Source organism: Spodoptera frugiperda, chromosome 10, assembly GCF_023101765.2.
Source record: "Spodoptera frugiperda isolate SF20-4 chromosome 10, AGI-APGP_CSIRO_Sfru_2.0, whole genome shotgun sequence".
Classification (NCBI taxonomy): domain Eukaryota; kingdom Metazoa; phylum Arthropoda; class Insecta; order Lepidoptera; family Noctuidae; genus Spodoptera; species Spodoptera frugiperda.
Genome location: NC_064221.1, coordinates 8,640,508 through 8,659,893, shown reverse-complemented (window position 1 = coordinate 8,659,893; position 19,386 = coordinate 8,640,508). Strand labels below are relative to the sequence as shown.

General features: G+C 34.9%; 1 protein-coding gene and 1 long non-coding RNA gene across 3 annotated transcripts in view; one reads left to right on the top strand and one right to left on the bottom strand.

Annotated features, from left to right (window-relative positions):
* Positions 1 to 701: 701 nt before the first annotated feature.
* The window catches only part of LOC118277097 (orexin/Hypocretin receptor type 1), a 154,105-nt gene continuing 135,420 nt past the window's right edge, over positions 702 to 19,386 (bottom strand). For both annotated transcript variants that reach the window (XM_050696547.1, XM_050696548.1), the window contains exons 7-8: positions 3,365 to 3,477; positions 702 to 2,297 (exon numbers count right to left, since the gene is read on the bottom strand). In XM_050696547.1, the coding sequence (XP_050552504.1) occupies positions 2,095 to 2,297; positions 3,365 to 3,477 (316 nt within the window). In that variant the 3' untranslated portion in view covers positions 702 to 2,094. The remainder of the gene's footprint in view (positions 2,298 to 3,364; positions 3,478 to 19,386) is intronic.
* Positions 18,131 to 18,923, top strand: LOC126911159 (uncharacterized). The gene is made up of 2 exons (XR_007705708.1): positions 18,131 to 18,168; positions 18,586 to 18,923. It is a non-coding gene; the product is annotated as an uncharacterized LOC126911159 (long non-coding RNA).

Sequence of the window (19,386 nt, the reverse complement as noted above, 5' to 3'; positions counted from 1 at the left end):
CCACGCAACGCCATCTGTTGGAATTTTCTTGAACTAAATATAAAATTTTCCCGACGTACGCCATCTAGATATTTTAAAGGATAACTAAGAGAGCGGGTTGTATTGAAAATGTAACTACAAGTGGTTCTGAGCTTAGTTCATAGATGGCAGTATGTAATCGTATTGTAAAGTTTTTAACGAACGACAATATTATTATAGTGACCTATTGGAACCACATGACTAACAAAATAGTCGTAGGAAAAAGGAAGTCAGTTATTTTAATAAATTGAAGTATTTTCTTATATCTGTTACACTACTATTCCAAGAACAGGATCGAAGAGCTGAGTATCAACAGTCGTGACCACCACAGTGTAGTAGATAATGTACTGTCCTCTTTTATTAATTTTAGGTGTGGAAGAGCCATGCTTCGGCACGAATGGGCCGGCTTGACCGGAGTGATACCACGGCCTCACAGAAAAGCGACGTGAAACAACACTTGCGTTGTGTTTCGTTGTGTGAGTGAGGTTACCGGAGGCCCAATTACCTCCCTTTCCAATGTTACTAATGCCTTAAACTCTAAGCCACGAATAGGCGGCAACGCACGTGGCAACACCTCTATGGTTTCGAGTGTCTATTGCTATTGGTCAGTGACGATTGCTAACCATTAGGTGATCAGTCTGATCGTTTACCAGCTTATACCATACAAAAATTAAAAGCAGAAAAATATTAAAATGTTTTATTAATTATGAAAATTTTAATACAATGTAAAGTAAATTACTTAGGCATTAAACGTTCACAAAACACTTTGATATACATAATATAATAATATATAATACACAATATTTACAAATACTCTATACACACATAATTTGTACAAAACTAGATATTATTTCAAAAATCTTTTCTTTTTATTTTTCAGTAGTAACCTTAATAAATATGTTTTAAAATAATTACTTAACTTAAAAAGTAGATAAAATTAACTATATTATGTCATGTAACATGATACGATATCACACATCTCTCATCACCAGTGATCGAATATTCTGATGCATATTTGCCTAAAGTTCATTTTTGGTTAGAAAATTATGGAAGCGACTTCTTAAAACATATTTTTTGCAATATCAATTCGGGAATGCAAAACTAATCTGTAACATGCTAAAGAATTCTATAATAAAAACAGTAAATTTCTTAAATCCGAAATTTCACAGCTTTTTTCGACACATAATGCATGCATTCCATAATGTTATCCAACACTTTAACTTTAGGCAAATATGCTTCCGAATATACCACCACTGCTCATCACCCACGAAAATTAGAAGAATAGTCTTTATCTACGATAAAGTTTAAAGTGTGGGAGAGCCATGCTTCGGCACGAATGGGCCGGCTCAACCGGAGTGATACCACGGACTCACAGAAAACCGACGTGATGCAACGCCTTAAGTATGGTACTTAAACCAATCGGTCATAATGATAATTTAGAAGATATAATTATGTTATAAGGGTTCGCTCTGAAAAGGAAAACATGGTACTCTGGTAAGAAATCTTCCCCAAATTTATTTAATTTAATTAAGTTTTCGTTCAACGTTAAACAAACTTGTACTAAAGGTACTGATGTATGAATGTGATTGAAGCTAAAGAAGTATGACTGTGTAAGGATCGTATTAGGTAGCATTTTGTAGCTACCAGCTCACGTGAAAAAGGTGTAGATAAATATTTAATGTATCTATTATTACCTTACATATTTTAGTTCTTCGTTGAAAAAATACATAACCACACACACACAAATACTACATATTTATTTACTTATAAATAAATAATATAAAACCTAATTCACATCGATATGCACTTAAAAAATTAATCCTCTACCATGAGTTTACTACAATATTTTTTGTCGATAGTCGATAGCAAAGGGGCAATTTTTTTTGTATATCAAATTTTAGTTCCTCAGTTGTCCGGTAGAGGCGCTGTATGACATTAGCAATTTTTAGTTCCACAGATAACCGGTAGAGGCGCTGTATGCCATACAAAAAAATTACATCGTCGCTAGCGACTATCGACAAATACTATTGCTTCAAACTCATGGTAGAGGTATCTGTTACAAACTACTTAATCAAATTATGTTAGTATGTACCTATCCTTATAACTATTGTGAATAAAGGTAGTGTTACACACATTTCGGCCTTGGGCCTTAGATTCAAATGTCATGAGATCACAGGGCCGCTTCTTTGAGGTCGTGATGCGGGTTAGAGTGGTGAAGGTCTCCAGATCACTGGCGGTTGAACAGCAGAAGGCTCGACGGAATTCTCGGCGGAATTTTCCTGGAAAATTTGAGAGAAAATTATTGTTGGTTTTTTTTTTGTATTATTGCTAGTAGTAGTATAATAAATATTATTGAGATTAAAATTTTCGTATTATAAGTAATAGCCTAAGGCAAGAGATTGCGCAGACGTTGCTGCACACTAGTATTTTCTCCTGTGTTGTGGGTGTGTTTACAAAAGTGCACATACACATGACACCCAGGCCCGAAACAAAAATTTGTGGGTCCTCCAAAGAATTGCTCCGTACGGGAATCGAACCCGCTACACGTTGCGCGGCAGCCCGTTGACTAGCCATCACGCCAACCATGCCGTGAAGTTACCACTCCTGACTACCATTTCGTGAAATCGACACCAGCAATTTATACTACGCTAACTCGAAATTTGGTAAAAACATTTTTATGCCAAGTTGCTTAAAATGTGTGTTTACATACGTCATAAAAAAATTGAGAAGAAATATGCAAAAATAAGAAAGTTACAAATCTTATAAAACGCTAAGTAAAGGTACTTTTTGAAATCACTCGATTTATATTACGCCAACTATTATTAGCGGAGTGTGCGCGGGGATCACTTTGGTCAAAATCCGTGCAACACTGCACTAACTCATAGTTAGCGACTTTTACATAGTAAATACGTATGTGTTAACGTATTAATTAGTTTATTAATGGTACGCTGACTATTCTTTTTGTAAGTAAGTACATGTTCTTTATAAAATATTGAAATATGCATCAGATGATTGATCATGCACTACGACGTCCCGTACTACACTACGCTAACATAAGTTAGACGTGTATAAGATGTAAATTTTTTTGATGAGTTACGTTTATATACGTCTAACTTGCGCTAAATCAAAAAATAGAAATAATTAAGGAAATATAAATATGAGATATTACAATGAATAAATTAAATATTAATCATACCAAATTTCAAAAAAGTATCTTAATTAATGTAAAAGTTATCACGTTTTTCCCTTTAAACGCCTCTACTGTAAAGTACGCTTTTTGAGTTAGCGCAGTATAAATTGCTGGTGTCGAAATATTAAAATAAAATAATGTGCATAGAATACTAACCACTCATGAAGTTGTAGATCAAAGGATTGATGGCGGAATTCGCGTAGCACATCACATGGGAGATCAGAGCAAGACAGGTGATCACATCTGACTGTTCCATATCAAGGGTGTATCTGTAAGAGGAAAAGAGATAGATATATTATTTAGTAGGTAGATAGGTATACAGCGTGTAACAAAATACCCATATACATCAAGAAGCACTAAAGAATACAAGTTGAATAGAACCTCTACACAAAGTTTCAGCTTAAAATACGTTTAAAAAAACTTAGTACCAAATACTTGGTATCGCATAGTTCTTGATTTCAAATCATACAAACGTGTCACCACAGTACAGGGATCACTCGCTAATATTACGAAACATTTCTTCTGTAAATCTGATCGACTAGTACCTGTCTACCTAATTTTGTTTCGCGCGGCGTGTACGTAGGTATTGGAAAAATTCATAACTTGGTACCATGAAAACATGAGTTTAAAAACCCTTCCCGTATCGTTTGTTATGTTATCTAGACACCGTGCAAATGATAAATGTATACCCCCTTTTTGTTACAGGTTGTATATGGTGTACAAAAAAGGGGAGAAAATCTGATTACTTAATTCGACCTAAACCAACAAACGGTTCAAGCGAAAATGTAAAACCGTTTAATAAGGCATATGATTAATTATGAATTAAGTAAACCGAGCCTCTTTGAGTCTAATTCCGTATTCTAAAACCGCGAAACCCTAAAGGAAAGGGTTTCTTTCATCTCGTATTAACAAAATTCACGAAATATTTACAAGTACTTTTTTGAGGGCAGACATTATCCAATAACTTCTCCCGCCTTGAGCAAAGCGAAAGGGAGTATCAGACTTTTTATTGACTAAATACCACCCCGTTCCTACTCCTGTTTTCCAAGCCGGAGCTGATTTCGTCATCACGTCTTTGGACGGTTTTCCACCCACAAAAAAAAATCGTCCAATCACTTTTCCCGCCTTGAGCGAGGCGAGAGGGATTGTCAGATTCTTACTGACTAAAAACCACCCCGTTCCTACTTCTGCTTTTCGAGCCGGAGCCCCGGTAAACCCGCCAGGTAGTCCGCAGCTCTCAATTTGTTGTCTAGAAACTTCTGTTACTATCCGATGATATTAAAAAGGAACCTATATAAGCACTCGTCATAAGTAGTTTTTAAGGACATCTTTCGGACAAAAGATATTCAACCATAAAGAGCAAATGTTAAGGTCCAAAAAGATTGGTAAAGTAAAATCCTTTGTTTATTTACCATCAGAGCTTTGTGACTTTGAAATTAATGTTTTATACAAAGGATAGAAATGATCAAATTCCAAAAAGGATAAATAAAAGATTTATCTTTGTACGACTTTATTTTACGAAACTAGGTTATTTTACTTGATTGTATAAAAAGATACTTGTCTATTATTTAAAAATAAGTCGGGTTTTTCGACGAACGAACCGATTTCCACGGGTTTGCATTCGTTGGAAAGGTCAGCAAAGAAAAAATCAAGAGAAAAGCAGGAAAATTATTTTTCACATACAGAGCCATCTCCGATACAATAATAAGCTGTACTTATTGTATAAATTGATACATAGTGGATTCTTATATTAATGGATCCTCTCTTTCTACCAGTTTACGCAGCCATGACGACTCAGATGTTACGTGAGAGAAAGCAAGTACTCGTGGAAGTGAATTCAATAGGGATGATGACGGGGTACGAAAATTTAACATCTATTTACGGCCAATTCCAATAACCTATCTATCTGTAGATTTGACTACTTGAGATGGTATTTTGATATAAGCTTCATACGAAATGTGTCAAAATTCTATCTCTAGTAGGCAAATGTACAGATAGATAGGTTATTGAAATTGGCCGTTAGTCCGATAGCTAGACAATAAAAAAATATTAGACACGTATTTTTTTATTTTGTCATATAAGAGACTATAAAACGAATCAAAGTTACGAATTAAAGCACTCCTAGTGGAAGCAAATACGTCATTTCCACGTATAAAATGTACCTAGAAGTGATGTCACGCGATATTTTAAATCAATATAATATATTCGAAAGTATATTTGTTCAAGATAAGAAAATAAAAAATACGTGTCTAATAAATATTTTAAAATAATCTACCAAAATTAAAATAAAAATTTGTCATCTGCTCTATCTGGATCGTGCTGACTCTTTGTACAATAGTAATGAAAGGAAATCTGTTTAATTTCCTGAGATAATTAGAGGCATTTCCTGAGAGTAAGTAGAACCAATATAGTGGTGGCCCGGAGGCTTAAGACGCTCGCTTCTAATGCATGAGAAGGTTTGAATCGAAACCTACGAACGGCAGGTGGATTTTCTAAGCATATTTAGACACCATTGACAAAACTATAAAGGAAAACATCGTGAGGAAACATAGACTTATAAATTTCTAACTATAAATTTGAAATCGCTAACCCGCATTGAGCAATAGAGCGAGATCCCAGAGCCGTCAGACATATAATATTTTTACAAGCATATAACCTTCGGCTTACAGTAGTCTTGTATATACTTTTTAATGTCTTAATGTTTGTAAAGCTTGCCGAGTGACACCTGCGCAGGTCCCAGGTGAGAAAGGTAACTAAAAATAAGACTCACTTAACGTAAATTTTTATGTCTGATTTTTATATATGTTTTGTAGAATATTACTCTGAAATCGTATTAATTAAATCAGACACTTTCCATGGACCAAAACTTTTATCAGACGCTTTAAAGCTATAAAAATAGTGCGCCTTACAAAATTGTAATACTTTGCGCGACACGAAAATCAAACCCGAGACCCCTTGCCCAACATTGGTAATTGCGACCACTTGACCAATGAGGCATGTTGAAATACTAATACTCGATTACAAGATTAACACGACATTACGATACAACTTAGTTAGGCAAAGTGTCTAAACATTTCGGTACTCCAAACTCAGTTAACACGAGTTTGAAACTACTTGGTTGGTTACTAAACTTATACTCGGATATGTGTGAATCTTTAGTGATTTATCTAACGTATTTAATGTTGAAAATTTTGAGTAAAGAAAACTTAACATTTGGTTGAATATTATTATTTTGTTCGCTTCGTTGAATCTTGTGTTAAGATGTAAATTATCACGATGTAGTTTAGGGTGTTTTTCTGCCCGAAATGTGCTATGTAACTATGCTACGAAGATGTAATAGCTAAGTTGTGAAACTATGTGACCATTTCCACCGATACTAAGCTATAGAGTGGTGCGAGTAATATGTGCTATGAATATGCGTTTGCCGCAAAGTAAATGTGCAAGTAAGGTATAAAGCTACAGAATGCGATGTATCGATAGTAGGGAGACCATCCATAACACGTATGTTTCCATAAATTAAAATAAAACCATCTTAGCTGAGCCAGTGAGCCCATTTCCACCATAACGTAGCATAGCACATCTCTAGAAAAGCACTCTAAACTGGAATGGAATTCTTTCCGGCTTAAAGTCCGATTATATGTATCGAAAACAGAATTTATAATCATTGTTAAAACTAGAATATGGCAATAGGCTCACCCCTTATAACACAAATGGTGCCGTAATGTGCATCTCTGCCTTCAGGGATAAAAGGCGTGACGTTGTGTGTGTGTGTCAAAACTAGAACATCATTTCCACGTGTATTTGGAACATATTTTCCTAATACATTTTTATTCCAATGAAAATAATAATATTTTGTATCAATTAAACTCTGTCAGAACATTTTATTTTACTATTACAAAACTGTTATTTTTATACCAAAGCCTTTGATTCCATTTTAATCTGACCTTTTTGGTCTATTGTGTTTTGAATTTCACGTCACATCATACGATCTTTTACTACATACTGTGAATCCCATTACGTATTAAAGGAAAAACATGATTATATTACTGGGTCCTGAATAAGGTTGACCGTCTCAGATGACCGGAGATCCGTCATACACATCTGGCACCCTTGAAAGGCGAACCCAAAGTTATTTTAAAAAAGAATGAAATAAAAATAAGGAAGGAATTTTCTTCATTTTATTTAGGTATGTTATTTTTGAACAATTTGGGTAAAATACTTTTGGAATTCAAATTATTTTTAGAAGCTGTTTTTTTATGAATTTATTATAGCATCCACAATGGGGTAGATGACTAATTTTTATTTTAATGTCCGTCTTGTAGATTAATTTAAAATATTAGACACGTATTTTTTATTTTTTTACGGAAACAAATACTTTCGAAGATATATCGATTTGAAATATCGCGTGACGTCACTCCTTGAAACACTTTATACGCAGAAATGACGTATTTGCTCACACTTTAAACTTTGAATCGTTTTATATTCAAAGTTTAGGAGTGTTATCTAAAGTATTATTATCTTATATGACAAAACAAAAAAATACGTGTCTATTATTTTTTCATTACCGTACCAAACTGACGGACTAAATAGATGTTTAATTTTCATACCCCGTCATCATCCCTATTCACCACTTACGTTTTAGGCCTCATAATTACAAAAGCGGTTTGAGCCCTTTGCAATAAGAGTATATAATTATATTACATAATATATAATTATGTACCTTGCCCTCTGGATGTTAAAAGGCGGGACGTTATTATTTCGGTACCCTTTCCTAATTAATATAATTCTCTTATATTTTTTTAAGTCTAGGAGAGCCATGCTTCGGCACGAATGGGCCGGCTCGACTGGAGTAATACTACGGCCTTACAGAAAACCGACGTGAAACAACGCTTGCGTTGTATTACGTCGGTTGACTGACTGAGGTTACCAGAGGCCCAATTACCCCTCTTTCAAATATTCCCAATCCCAACCCTTAAATTCTTAACCCCCAAAATGCCGGCAACGCACTTGTAACACGACTAAGGTTTCAGGTGTCCATGGGCGGCGGCGATTGCTTACCATCAGATTATCCGTCTGCTCGTTTACCAGCCTCTACTTATCAAGTCTTGAAGACAGTTTAATTAATAACCTTTCACTTAGGTTTTAACCACGCAAACGAAACTGCTAGCAGAATACTAATTTTAAAAATGATTAAGCGACTTACAATTAATAGAGTTTCTTTTTCTACGCTGTTGGTTCCGGTGAGCAATGCATGGACGTAGAGCAATCTCCTTTCAAAGTCAAAGTCAATATTTGATGACGGAATAATTATTATGTCCGTGATTCCTCGAAAGGTTAACCACACAGAGTCTGTACAACGAAAACTGAATTTCGTACGAAACCAAAGTTTAACGTGTAAACGACCTATGTATAGAGTTTAACTATTCTACAAACTGTAGATGTTAGGCCAGGGTTTCTCAAACTTTCGGCTTTGTGGAACCGTTAACTGTTAAAATTTCCAAGTGACAACAAAACCCTTACTAACTAATGAATCCAAGAAAAAATAAATTCGACAGGTTTTTATTTGAATAAAAGGTAAAGAAATGAGTAATATTTTTGTAATATTAATTAATGTCATGGGTCGTGTGTCTTTTGTCGCAATTGCATTCAATGTTAGGAGTAAGTTTCGACGATTTAAATCTTAATTGTATAGGTAGCATCATCCTCGCTAATTATACTAGGTAGTACGCACTTATTAGGGCACGCTGTCACAATATTTAAAGATGAACACATTCATAAAAAATATTTATACTCTGTGGTCATCTCTTACCACACTGGCAACATCATTGTGCTTTTTTGTGCACGAGCTGTCACTTCGTACCTGAAAAATTTTCAATAAAATTTAATGATTTTCCCACTCAAATGGGACAAAAGAGCCGTAAGCAGATAGAAAAGTTGATGGAGCGTGTGCAGGAGTCGAATCCACGGGCGAGACCGGCGAGAGGACGCATTCATTGTCATCAGTTGTGCAAGTTTTTTCGTGTAGGTACCTACACCAAATAAGGAAGCCTTTTCCAATACTAGCTTTCAAAAGCACTAGCCATGAGACTGATTGTGTATTTAATATACACACTTGAAATGTAACATAAGAGCACCTACGAGAGGTGAGTCATGCGTTACACGTTTACTATAGATCGGACCATTAGAGCCTTCACGAGAGGTCGGCCGTTGGTTACTCGACTATAGAATGAACCACAAGAGCTTTCACGAGAGGTCAGCCGCTGGTTCCTTGACAATGAAACTGACCACAAGAGCTTTCACGTGAGGTTAGCCGTTGGTCACTTGACTATGAAGCAAACCACAAGAGCTTTCACGAGAGGTTAGCCGTTGGTTTAAGTCACATTCAGTTTCAGTCAAATACTTCCTACTGCAATCCTAGAGTTTTTACGAGAGATAAGCCGGGGACCATTGAAGTAGCAGTTTGGAACTTATTATCAGTTCTCGTTGCCACAGAGGAACATAAAGCTAACTGCAGTCCGGCAGAATTGCTCACCGTGGCATGGCACTGAAGTTGATCAATATGGAAACCATTTCCACAGTCTCACTCTGATCTGTAATTATGCTCCAGAGATATCACTGCCTATTTTATTGGGAATAAAGATGTTCCTTTGGCTAGTCATTTGCCCTTAAAGTTGCATGTGGACAGAAGCCACTGTCATTCTTATTGAATGATTAACCCGTCATATGTTGTGAAGCACTCATCAGTGCGAGACACAATGTGTATTCTATTGTTGTCTCATATACCCGCAGACAAGAGGTTAAGCTTAATTGCCCTGTATTATAATCTAATTCTTCCCAACTTTTTTAAAAAACAAGGAACTAAGGGCTTTACTGAATCGAAATGGGATTGTAAATATTAATCCTATTGGATCTTAAATATTAAATGATCCTAGGAGCAATAGCTACTGCCGGCTTAAGTATTTAACATACCTATTATGGTACTTTATAACACAGTCAGACATATCATGTAGATTGTTCCATGAGAACCTAATACCATGAGACCCCTTAATATAGAAATAAAGGTCAAACTTCGGAACATAAAAGGGAGTGTTATATATACATATATAATATATTTTTTAAATATAATGTAAGTCTGAATGTAAATTGGAGAACAACCTAATATAACAATTTATTACTTAAGCCTGTCACCACATCCAAGAAAAGTTCATATCAAGTATGGTGCGTGAGTGAGTAGAAGCCCAAACTGAACTGGGTTTAAAACATTAAGATCAACAACTTCAAGGAATCCTCTGTAGAACTTCCAGTATTACTCATGTCGCTGTGGTCCAGATCTTCGCTTTCACAGGTAAATCACATTAATTGTCTGAACTATGGAGTTTGACTATAAGTCCCCCAACCATACTTAGTTGGTTTATCGGTATGAATTACCTTCAATGATATTCCTGTTCCGACAAATATACCACAAGATACTCATAAAATCAAAATAATTTTACTCCTGAAGGAAATTATTAAAGCTAAGGTGCCGCACTACCATGCGTACCTGTAGATAAATGATTGTTTACCAGTATCTTACATCCCAGATCAAGTAGTACTTTAGACAATTATACATAATTCCTAAAGAGCATTACTATTATGCTATTACTTATTATTTTTAACTACAGATCTATGAACTGGTCCTAAACTCATGCATTGAAGTGTTTTTTCCATAGGTGTGAGTGAGGATAAAACACATGGTAACAAAGAATTGTTTTCTACTCTGGAGATTTTTATTCAATATGACATTACAGCACCATTTGTTTTCCTAAAGAGGGGCCATGCCATACACATTGTTAATTGCTGGCTACATGCTGCTATGTTGATATTCTTTGCCTTACGAGAATATAGGAAATGTCTATACTTTAATACTACGGTACCTACTGTACAAAAGTATCTTTGTAAACTTGGTATTACTTACTAATACTGAAAAAGGTAATCCTTTCAGTATTTAAGATTCATTTTATGCTCTAGACATTTGTCTATAAAACTACCACATAGAAAGGTGGAATTTTTCAAGAATTTTGATTCGGTTCAACTTTAAGTTTAACATTGTATGTTTGGCATATCCAGTTATGGATCTCTGCTGGTTTTATCATAATACATATATCATGGAAAACCACCAATCAATGGCTTGGGATTTATTATCCCAATGGAAATTACAAGGCCCAAATTGTAACTATTACACAAAGCAAATATTCTTCGTAAACAATGTTTATGTTTTTTGACATATTTACCTACATTGGAAACGTCAGATGTCAGTTACGTTTTGTTTTACCAAAAACAACTTGACACATGGTATTTTAAGATTTCCATTAAATATTTAGACCAAGAAAATAAATAAATATTTACATTTTAAAATACCTAAATTAAAACGGTTCTGACCTGAGAGGTCTCCATGGTTGATGTCAAGTTCTATTAATAACTAATATTTACATCTACAACTGTAAAACCTAAGTTACGGTTGATGTTACCCTATGGTTCTAATATTTGAAATGTATGTACATTTCACAGTATAATTGAATAAATAAATATTTGATACGAGATTCCCAGTTTCCAAATTTGGTACTTGGAATCAAATCAATGTAAAATACGATATCGGAAGATAGCATAATGTAATTGTGAATCACTCGTTGGTGGCAGTCACGGAATACAAAAACTATATTTTTTTTTTTGTATTCCATGTTGGTAACGCAGTAAAATAATAGATTCTTGGAATTAGAAATTCTTAGAATAAAGATTGTTTATTTTAACACATTGCATGGTTACTTGTTCTCATTATATTAAAGCTAGATAAGGCCGGTATTTCCTACTGACTACTCCAAGTAGAAATGCCAAAATAAACTCAGATCCCAGTCTCTGAGCACGAATTTGATTCAAAGTTCGCCTTCTAATTTACTTTGCGTATCATACATGAGAAAACAAGTACAAGAGGCCGAAATACATAAATATCATAGCTTTCTGGCCCTGATGTCTACTTCACCGATATCTTCATTGTTCAGTACAGGACTGTTTTGTATAACCCTTTCTCCCTTTCCAGTACTAAGAGACAAAAAGGGGGGGGGGTGTAAACAACAGCTAGTCCTGAGTGATGTGATACCCATGGTGAAACTCAAAGCGTAGAACTCCCAGGAGTCCATCATCTTTACACAAGAATACACACTGATTGTTATTATAATTCCTAAATAAAAAGAGTACTACTCCATTTTATGGGAATAATGTTGGTATTTCATATTGTCAAATGAAATAAAACGCTAATATGATTTTACCTTGGATCACTTTTGACATGCACTCTTTTACAGCATAAGTATATCATGTGATATTATATTTTTACTTCTAAATTTAATGATGGCTTATCATAGATATTTTTTCAATACTATCAGATAGATATTTATTAACAAGGTTTTTTAGAAGTGTATCCAAATTAAGGCCAGAGAAACCTTAATATGAAGTGTATCCCACACTCAATTATTATTCTAAAATACATAATATGTATCATTGTTATTTAAATCCTAAGGGTGACTGGCAGAGAATATTGCCATTTGAATTTAAATTCACTTTATGTACCTACCATTGTTTTTATTGTATGGTACACACAAGTCTAGATAGATAAAATATATTCAACAAATAAATATAAATTATTTATTAATTATGAAATCATAACTTATAGTTTAGGACTATTAACTATCGCATATAATTCAAATTATATCAATAGCATGAAATGATAGCATGAATGAAAATGAAAATCCTAATGAACTAGAACTTTACTTTAGTACCTACTATTTTTATTAAGAATAGTTTTTCAATTGTCCTGGGACAAATCTGTCATAAGTTATTTGGATGTGACTAAAAACATTCAAAAATGTTGGCAGTCAATTTTATTGTTACCAAAGTAAATCTTATGAAACAAAAGCTTGCTGCTATTAGCAGGAACAATGCAAAGTTTGGGTGTCAGTGAAATTACTATTGTTAGGTTTAAAGCTGATGAGAAGTAAACTTAACAATATGTTGTCTACAGTTTGAAGTGAATACATGTCTAGGCAGTAGACATGTATCTACTGCTAAAGTCTCAAATAGATGCATCAGTATTGAAATCATTTAAATAATGCAACTGCCTGGTCAGTCAATCCTTCTTCTTTAGTTGTTCTTATAATAGATCCATTGTCAACAATCTTGATATTGGTTGCAATAAGTTCTGTAGCTAATGATGTGTGATTTATGATCAGATTATAGTTTTACTGAAAATTGGGAACTTAAACATTTTAAACTAAGTATAGAATATATGATAATTCTTAATAAGTACCTATCTTATGAAAGATCTTAGATTTTCATAATAGACTGGATTTATTTAAACATAAAATTATTGTTCATAATGCACACAATAAGTGGCGCCACTAGTTATTCCTAATCAATTTTAAAGCGTTTGATACATATACTAACGAATAGATCGCCTCAATTAATATTGGTAAAATACCTACTAAATAATGTAGGTATAAGTGGTTCTGATACTAGAAGTATTTTTGGTTCATAAAAATGGTGCAAACCACGAGTGGTTGTAGCACTAGTTATAGAAATGTTTTAATGGTTTAGGTACATCTTGAGAGATTCTAAACATAATTTAATTTAGTTTTGCTTACTTAATTTTCTTCTTGTACCTAACAGTACTCGGGACATTGATTTTATTATACCATATAAGTCTTGTATAAGTAGGTACAACAATGTTCAAATATTTAAACAGTGTTGTTTATCAACACAACTCTTTCTTTGAACAGCTACCTAGTATAATTAGCGAGGATGATGCTACCTATACAATTAATTAGATCGGACTAACTTACCTGTGACGTCCGATCCTCAATTGTGTAGGTAGCATCATCCTCGCTAAGTCCCTACCCTTCCCGGATTATAAACATGGAACCTGTTTATTTTTGCCCTGTTTGAGTTGTGTTGCAGGTATGCTTTGAAATAAATGATGTTGCCAGTGTGGTAAGAGATGACCACAGAGTATAAATATTTTTTATGAATGTGTTCATCTTTAAATATTGTGACAGCGTGCCCTAATAAGTGCGTACTACCTAGTATAATTAGCGAGGATGATGCTACCTACACAATTGAGGATCGGACGTCACAGGTAAGTTAGTCCGATCTAATTAATTCTGACTCCGTTTCAAGTCGACTTCTGTATTTAGTTTTTATCATGTTCAGGTTTGAAAATCCGCTCTTATATAAGCCATTAGGTATTATGTAAATCTTGTCGCGGACCTCCCGGGGTTGTATGGCGAACACCTAGGGGTTCACATAGATGGGGCCCAGTAGGGCTGATGCCTGATCCGGAACTGCGGACTACCTAGCGGGTTTACCGGGGCTCCGGCTCGAAAAGCAGGAGAAGGAACGGGGTGGTTTTTAGTCAGTAAGAGTCTGACACTCCCTCTCACCTCGCCCAAGGCGGGAGAAGTCATAGGATGATTTTCCCCCTCAAAAAAAAAAAATGGGCTTCACATACCCCAGTTTGAGAAACCCTGTGTTATTACATTAAGCGGCATTTAACGGCGAACATTAAGAGATATATTTTCGTAATTCTTATGAGAAGTTAAAACATTTTAGATTATTTAATGTTTACTTTCGAAACGAGATGATAGCAAAGCTTCACCCATTAGGTACTAAAAAGAGATTATAAATATTTAAATTTGGCTTTAAATGGAAATGCTACAACGCTGCCAGCACATTCTCTATTGACGGGGATGCGGACAAATTTTTTGATGATTTGTAAATAGTAAATAATATTTAACCTTTTGAACGCCAGAGCGTAAACACATCGGCGCCCCTTCTACGCCAAGCCACAAATTCAGTACAAAAACCTACAAAAAAAATAGTGATTCCAACATCTTAACGAAAAGTTATCGATAACCAATGAATCCGTGCTTTTCGTTCTATATTTTTTAAATAAATATTATTCGTTGCATTGGTCTTTTATTTAACTTGACCCTATTTGGTATCATACTATCATTAAACAGCAGTTACTAAGTTCTAAGCAACCTAAAAGCAAACATTAGAACTACAAACGAATAAATCAATAATATAATAAGGTACATCACTAATCTGGTTCGTGACGTCATCCGCCGACGTGAAGACACGTCTCTGGCGTGGCTGGCACGACTTTTGACAACTTTCTCGCATGCGAGTAGGGATGTGATCATGTGATATTGTGGTACATAAAAAATAATAATATTTTATTATTTAAAACAATTTAATCATCACTACATAGTATAAAACAAAGTCGCTTTTTCTGTCATGTTGTATGTCCCTATGAACGCTTAAATCTTTAAAACTACGCAACGGATTTTGATGCGGTTTTTTTAATAGATAGAGTAACTCATGAGGAAGGTTTTTATGTATAATACAGGTATAATATATCACCATTGCACCCATGCGAAGCTGGGGCGGGTCGCTAGTTTTACATATAATTATTAGTCGGATTCTTCGAAACTTGGCAAACTTATGTCATCCAAGTCCTTTTGCTGTTCAAATTTTAATATTACCACCGATCATAATAATAAATGTAGTAAAGCACTAGCAGACTCCCGTAGCGCTAATGACGTCACCGCTTGACGTCCATTCCCGTCTGTGGCGTACAGGTAACTGTCTATGAGCTCTTACATAGGGATGCGCGAGAGTGGACAGTAAACTATCGATTTAAGGATATCAATTATAAGTTCTTTTCCACATTTTTTTAAATATTATACATTAGGAATATTCAGATACGAATATTTGTCAGTAAAAAGTAATTGTCAAAGTAATAGTAAGCTACTTTCAATAAAATATTTCATAAATTTGGAATATAAGTTACCTTACCTACCCATCACTAGCTGACGTGTCTTGACGTCTGTGGCGTGGGGAAATACACAATTTTACGGATTTCGATTAGCAATATTTGACGATTGTTTTTTCTTGTGAATTCAAATAATGAATATATCTTTGTGTCAATTTACAATATTTCACTAAAGTAGTTTGAAATAATAGGAAAAAGAAACACAGAAAACTTAATTTAGTATATTTATTTTGTATTTAAAAAATGTCGTTTTCTTGACGTCTATAGACGTCGGTGGCGTGTTTGGCACGATTTCGTTAGACGTCTATAAACGTCCGTGGCGTTCAAAAGGTTAATTGTTTAGTTTAGTTGTAAATATTATGTTGCAGAATTGTATTATAACTTTAAATGACTATTAATTTAAGTTAATAGCTAGGTTTGAACAGTGACGGTTACGATGCTTTTTTATGGAATAAGCCGATAAACGAGCAGGCGGATCACCTGATGGTAAGCAATCGCCGCCGCCCATGGACACTTGAAACACTAGAGGCGTTACAAGTGTCTTTTGTCAGTAAGGAATTTAAGGGGAATCGAGGATTGGGAAGAATGGAAAGGGGTAGTGGGGCCAATGGGCCACCGGTAACACAACGCAAGCGTTGTTTCACGTCGGTTTTCTGTAAGGCCGTGATATCACTCCGGTGGGACCGGCCCATGAGTGTCGAAGCATGGCTCTCCCACACTTAAAATTATGCTTGCGTAATATGCCATGAACTTTATTTTGATTTTGATTTTTTTCCTTTTATGAGTAAATCCGTGGGAAAGATCTAGTATTAATACTATATTTGTTATACTTATGTTATGTCTACATGAATGCTAATAGAAAGAGTCAATCTTGTTATATGGATGACGATATTGTTTGACAATCACACGACACGTGTTAAATTAGTAGTGTGCAGACGAACGATTTTATCACAACTGTGACTATCGCTTTGAATATTAACCGTTATTATAAGTAACAATCATTAAAGATTTAAATGCTGTTTTGACTTTTCGTCGTCTGAACGTCGTGGTGGCACGGAGGTTTAAGTTTAAGGATTTGAAACCTACCATCGGCAAGTACCAATTTGACTTTTTTCCGAGTTATATGTTTGTACTTTCTAAGATTATTTTAAGTTTGAAATAACCAACCCGTATTGAGCAGACGTGGTGATTAATGCTTAAACTTTCTTCGTGTAAGAAGAGGCTTTGGTTATTAGATTTAGATTAGATTAGATTTCAGCCATGATCGTCCCACTGCAGGGCAAAGGCCTCCCTACCTTCCTTCCACTCCTCTCTGTTTAAAGCTTTTTGCGGTTATTTGGTTATTAGTCATAAAAAATCGCTGGCGACGGCAACTATCTTCGCTAAAGTTGTCCGTCTACAACTTGACTGCCTAAATGACCAGACGTGAAATCTGATACAAGAGTCAACATTGTCTAATAAATCAAACATGGCGACGAATTTATTCAAAGTAATAATCGTTTGTAAACATACAACACATACAATGACCAAATTATGTTTGTACTTGAACGTGTCGCTAGTGTCTACGTCAAAGATTTTTTTTGTTCTAAAATTGTTTTAGGAATTTTTAGTTCCAATTTTATCCGTCTGAGTTTTAAATTTTGTCGTCTTGTACCCTGTATCCTTGTTTACTATTGACAACATAGTGACAGACTTCTGCGAAATGCGACTATTTTTGTATTGCAAAAAGGCTATTTTTGCTTGACTGTGTAGCAGGTTCAATGATCGAGAACGTGACAAACCCGACATTGATTCAATTCGATAAAGTGATTATAATTATTTGTATCTGATAAGTAAGAGCTTCAGATCCCCAGTCCACTTAAATCACACTAATATTATAAATGTCTTGACTGCCTCGTTTATTGAGTAGTTGCGAGTAAGACTGCCGGACAACGGGGCTTAGGTTTTGATTTGATTCCCGGGTCGGGAAAGTGGGGTAAACGCGAACGCGGGGTAAACCCGAACCCAATAGTTTTAATATGTTAGAAAGATAACTCAAAGATCACGCCACCATCAGCGCCAGTCAACGACACGGGAGACTCGGACGCACGTACTTTTCAAGGTATGTCAATTTTAATATTTTCAATGTTTTCAATGTAATTTCTTGATAAATTGAACTTGGTGTAGATTTATTTCTATTGAGAATAGTTATTTAACCTTTACATAGTGGGAAACTTACATACTAAACCATTCAAATGACAGTGACGCATTTGGTAAAAGTTTTATAACTTAAAATATTTTTTCCATTTTATTTTTTTCGACCCGGTGGGGTAAAGGCGAACGCTGCATGTCGGGTAATCTCGAACGTTCGGCATTACTCCTCTCTCCTTTTTTTGTTAGTTCCCTGTTCATATTTGTTTCCAACTAGCCACTGGCAAATAGGGTATAGTGTTTTCCAGTCTATGTTGATTTCTTTGTGGCACTAAATTATGTTGTCGGGTGATTTTGATAATGCTAAACATCAAATAAATTGTTTCAGATGCCCCGTAATTATAAAAGAAAAACTGAAACTAAATACAGTTTAGAGGATCTCAAAAAGGCTATAGTCGATGTTCAAACCAAGAAACTCAGCATTGGCAGAGCAGCAAATACTTGTGTTCCAAAAACTACAATATACCTTAGTAATGTTAGTACGTGATTACCCCACTTGGTGTTCGGCTTTACCCGACATCAGTTGGGTAAAACCGAACACTAAGGGTTTTGTTTTTCGGTCATTTTGTTATATTTTATTAAAAAAAATAATGATGTTGATTAGTAATACGTTAGCTAGATAAGTAAAGTTTATAATTTAATAATTAAAGAAACTCTGTGATTTGATTCCACTGTTTTATTTATATTTTCCCTTAGGTGTTCGTGTTTCCCCCACTTTCCCTGGTTTTTTTTTTTTCGGCTTTTCGAAAATTTCTCAGTAGTAGTACGGAGTCTGGTATTGTGTCCAGTATATAGCAATAGACTCACCCCCTATTACATGGAACTTATAACACAAATGGTGAAAAGTTGGTGTACATTGTATAGTGGCATTACGTGCTATAATGTGCACCTCTGCCTAACTTTCGGGGATAAAAGACGTGACGTTGCCTATTATAAATGTGAATGTTCATTTGTTTGGATGTTTGTCCGTCAATCACGCTGAAACTACTGAAGGGATTTTGATCAAAGGTATACAGACAGGGTATGGGTTGACTTTGACATTGACGCGGGCGAAGCCGCTGGCAAAAGCTAGTATGCCATAACTTTGAAAAAAAACACGACTTGATAATAAATGAGATTGATGATTATC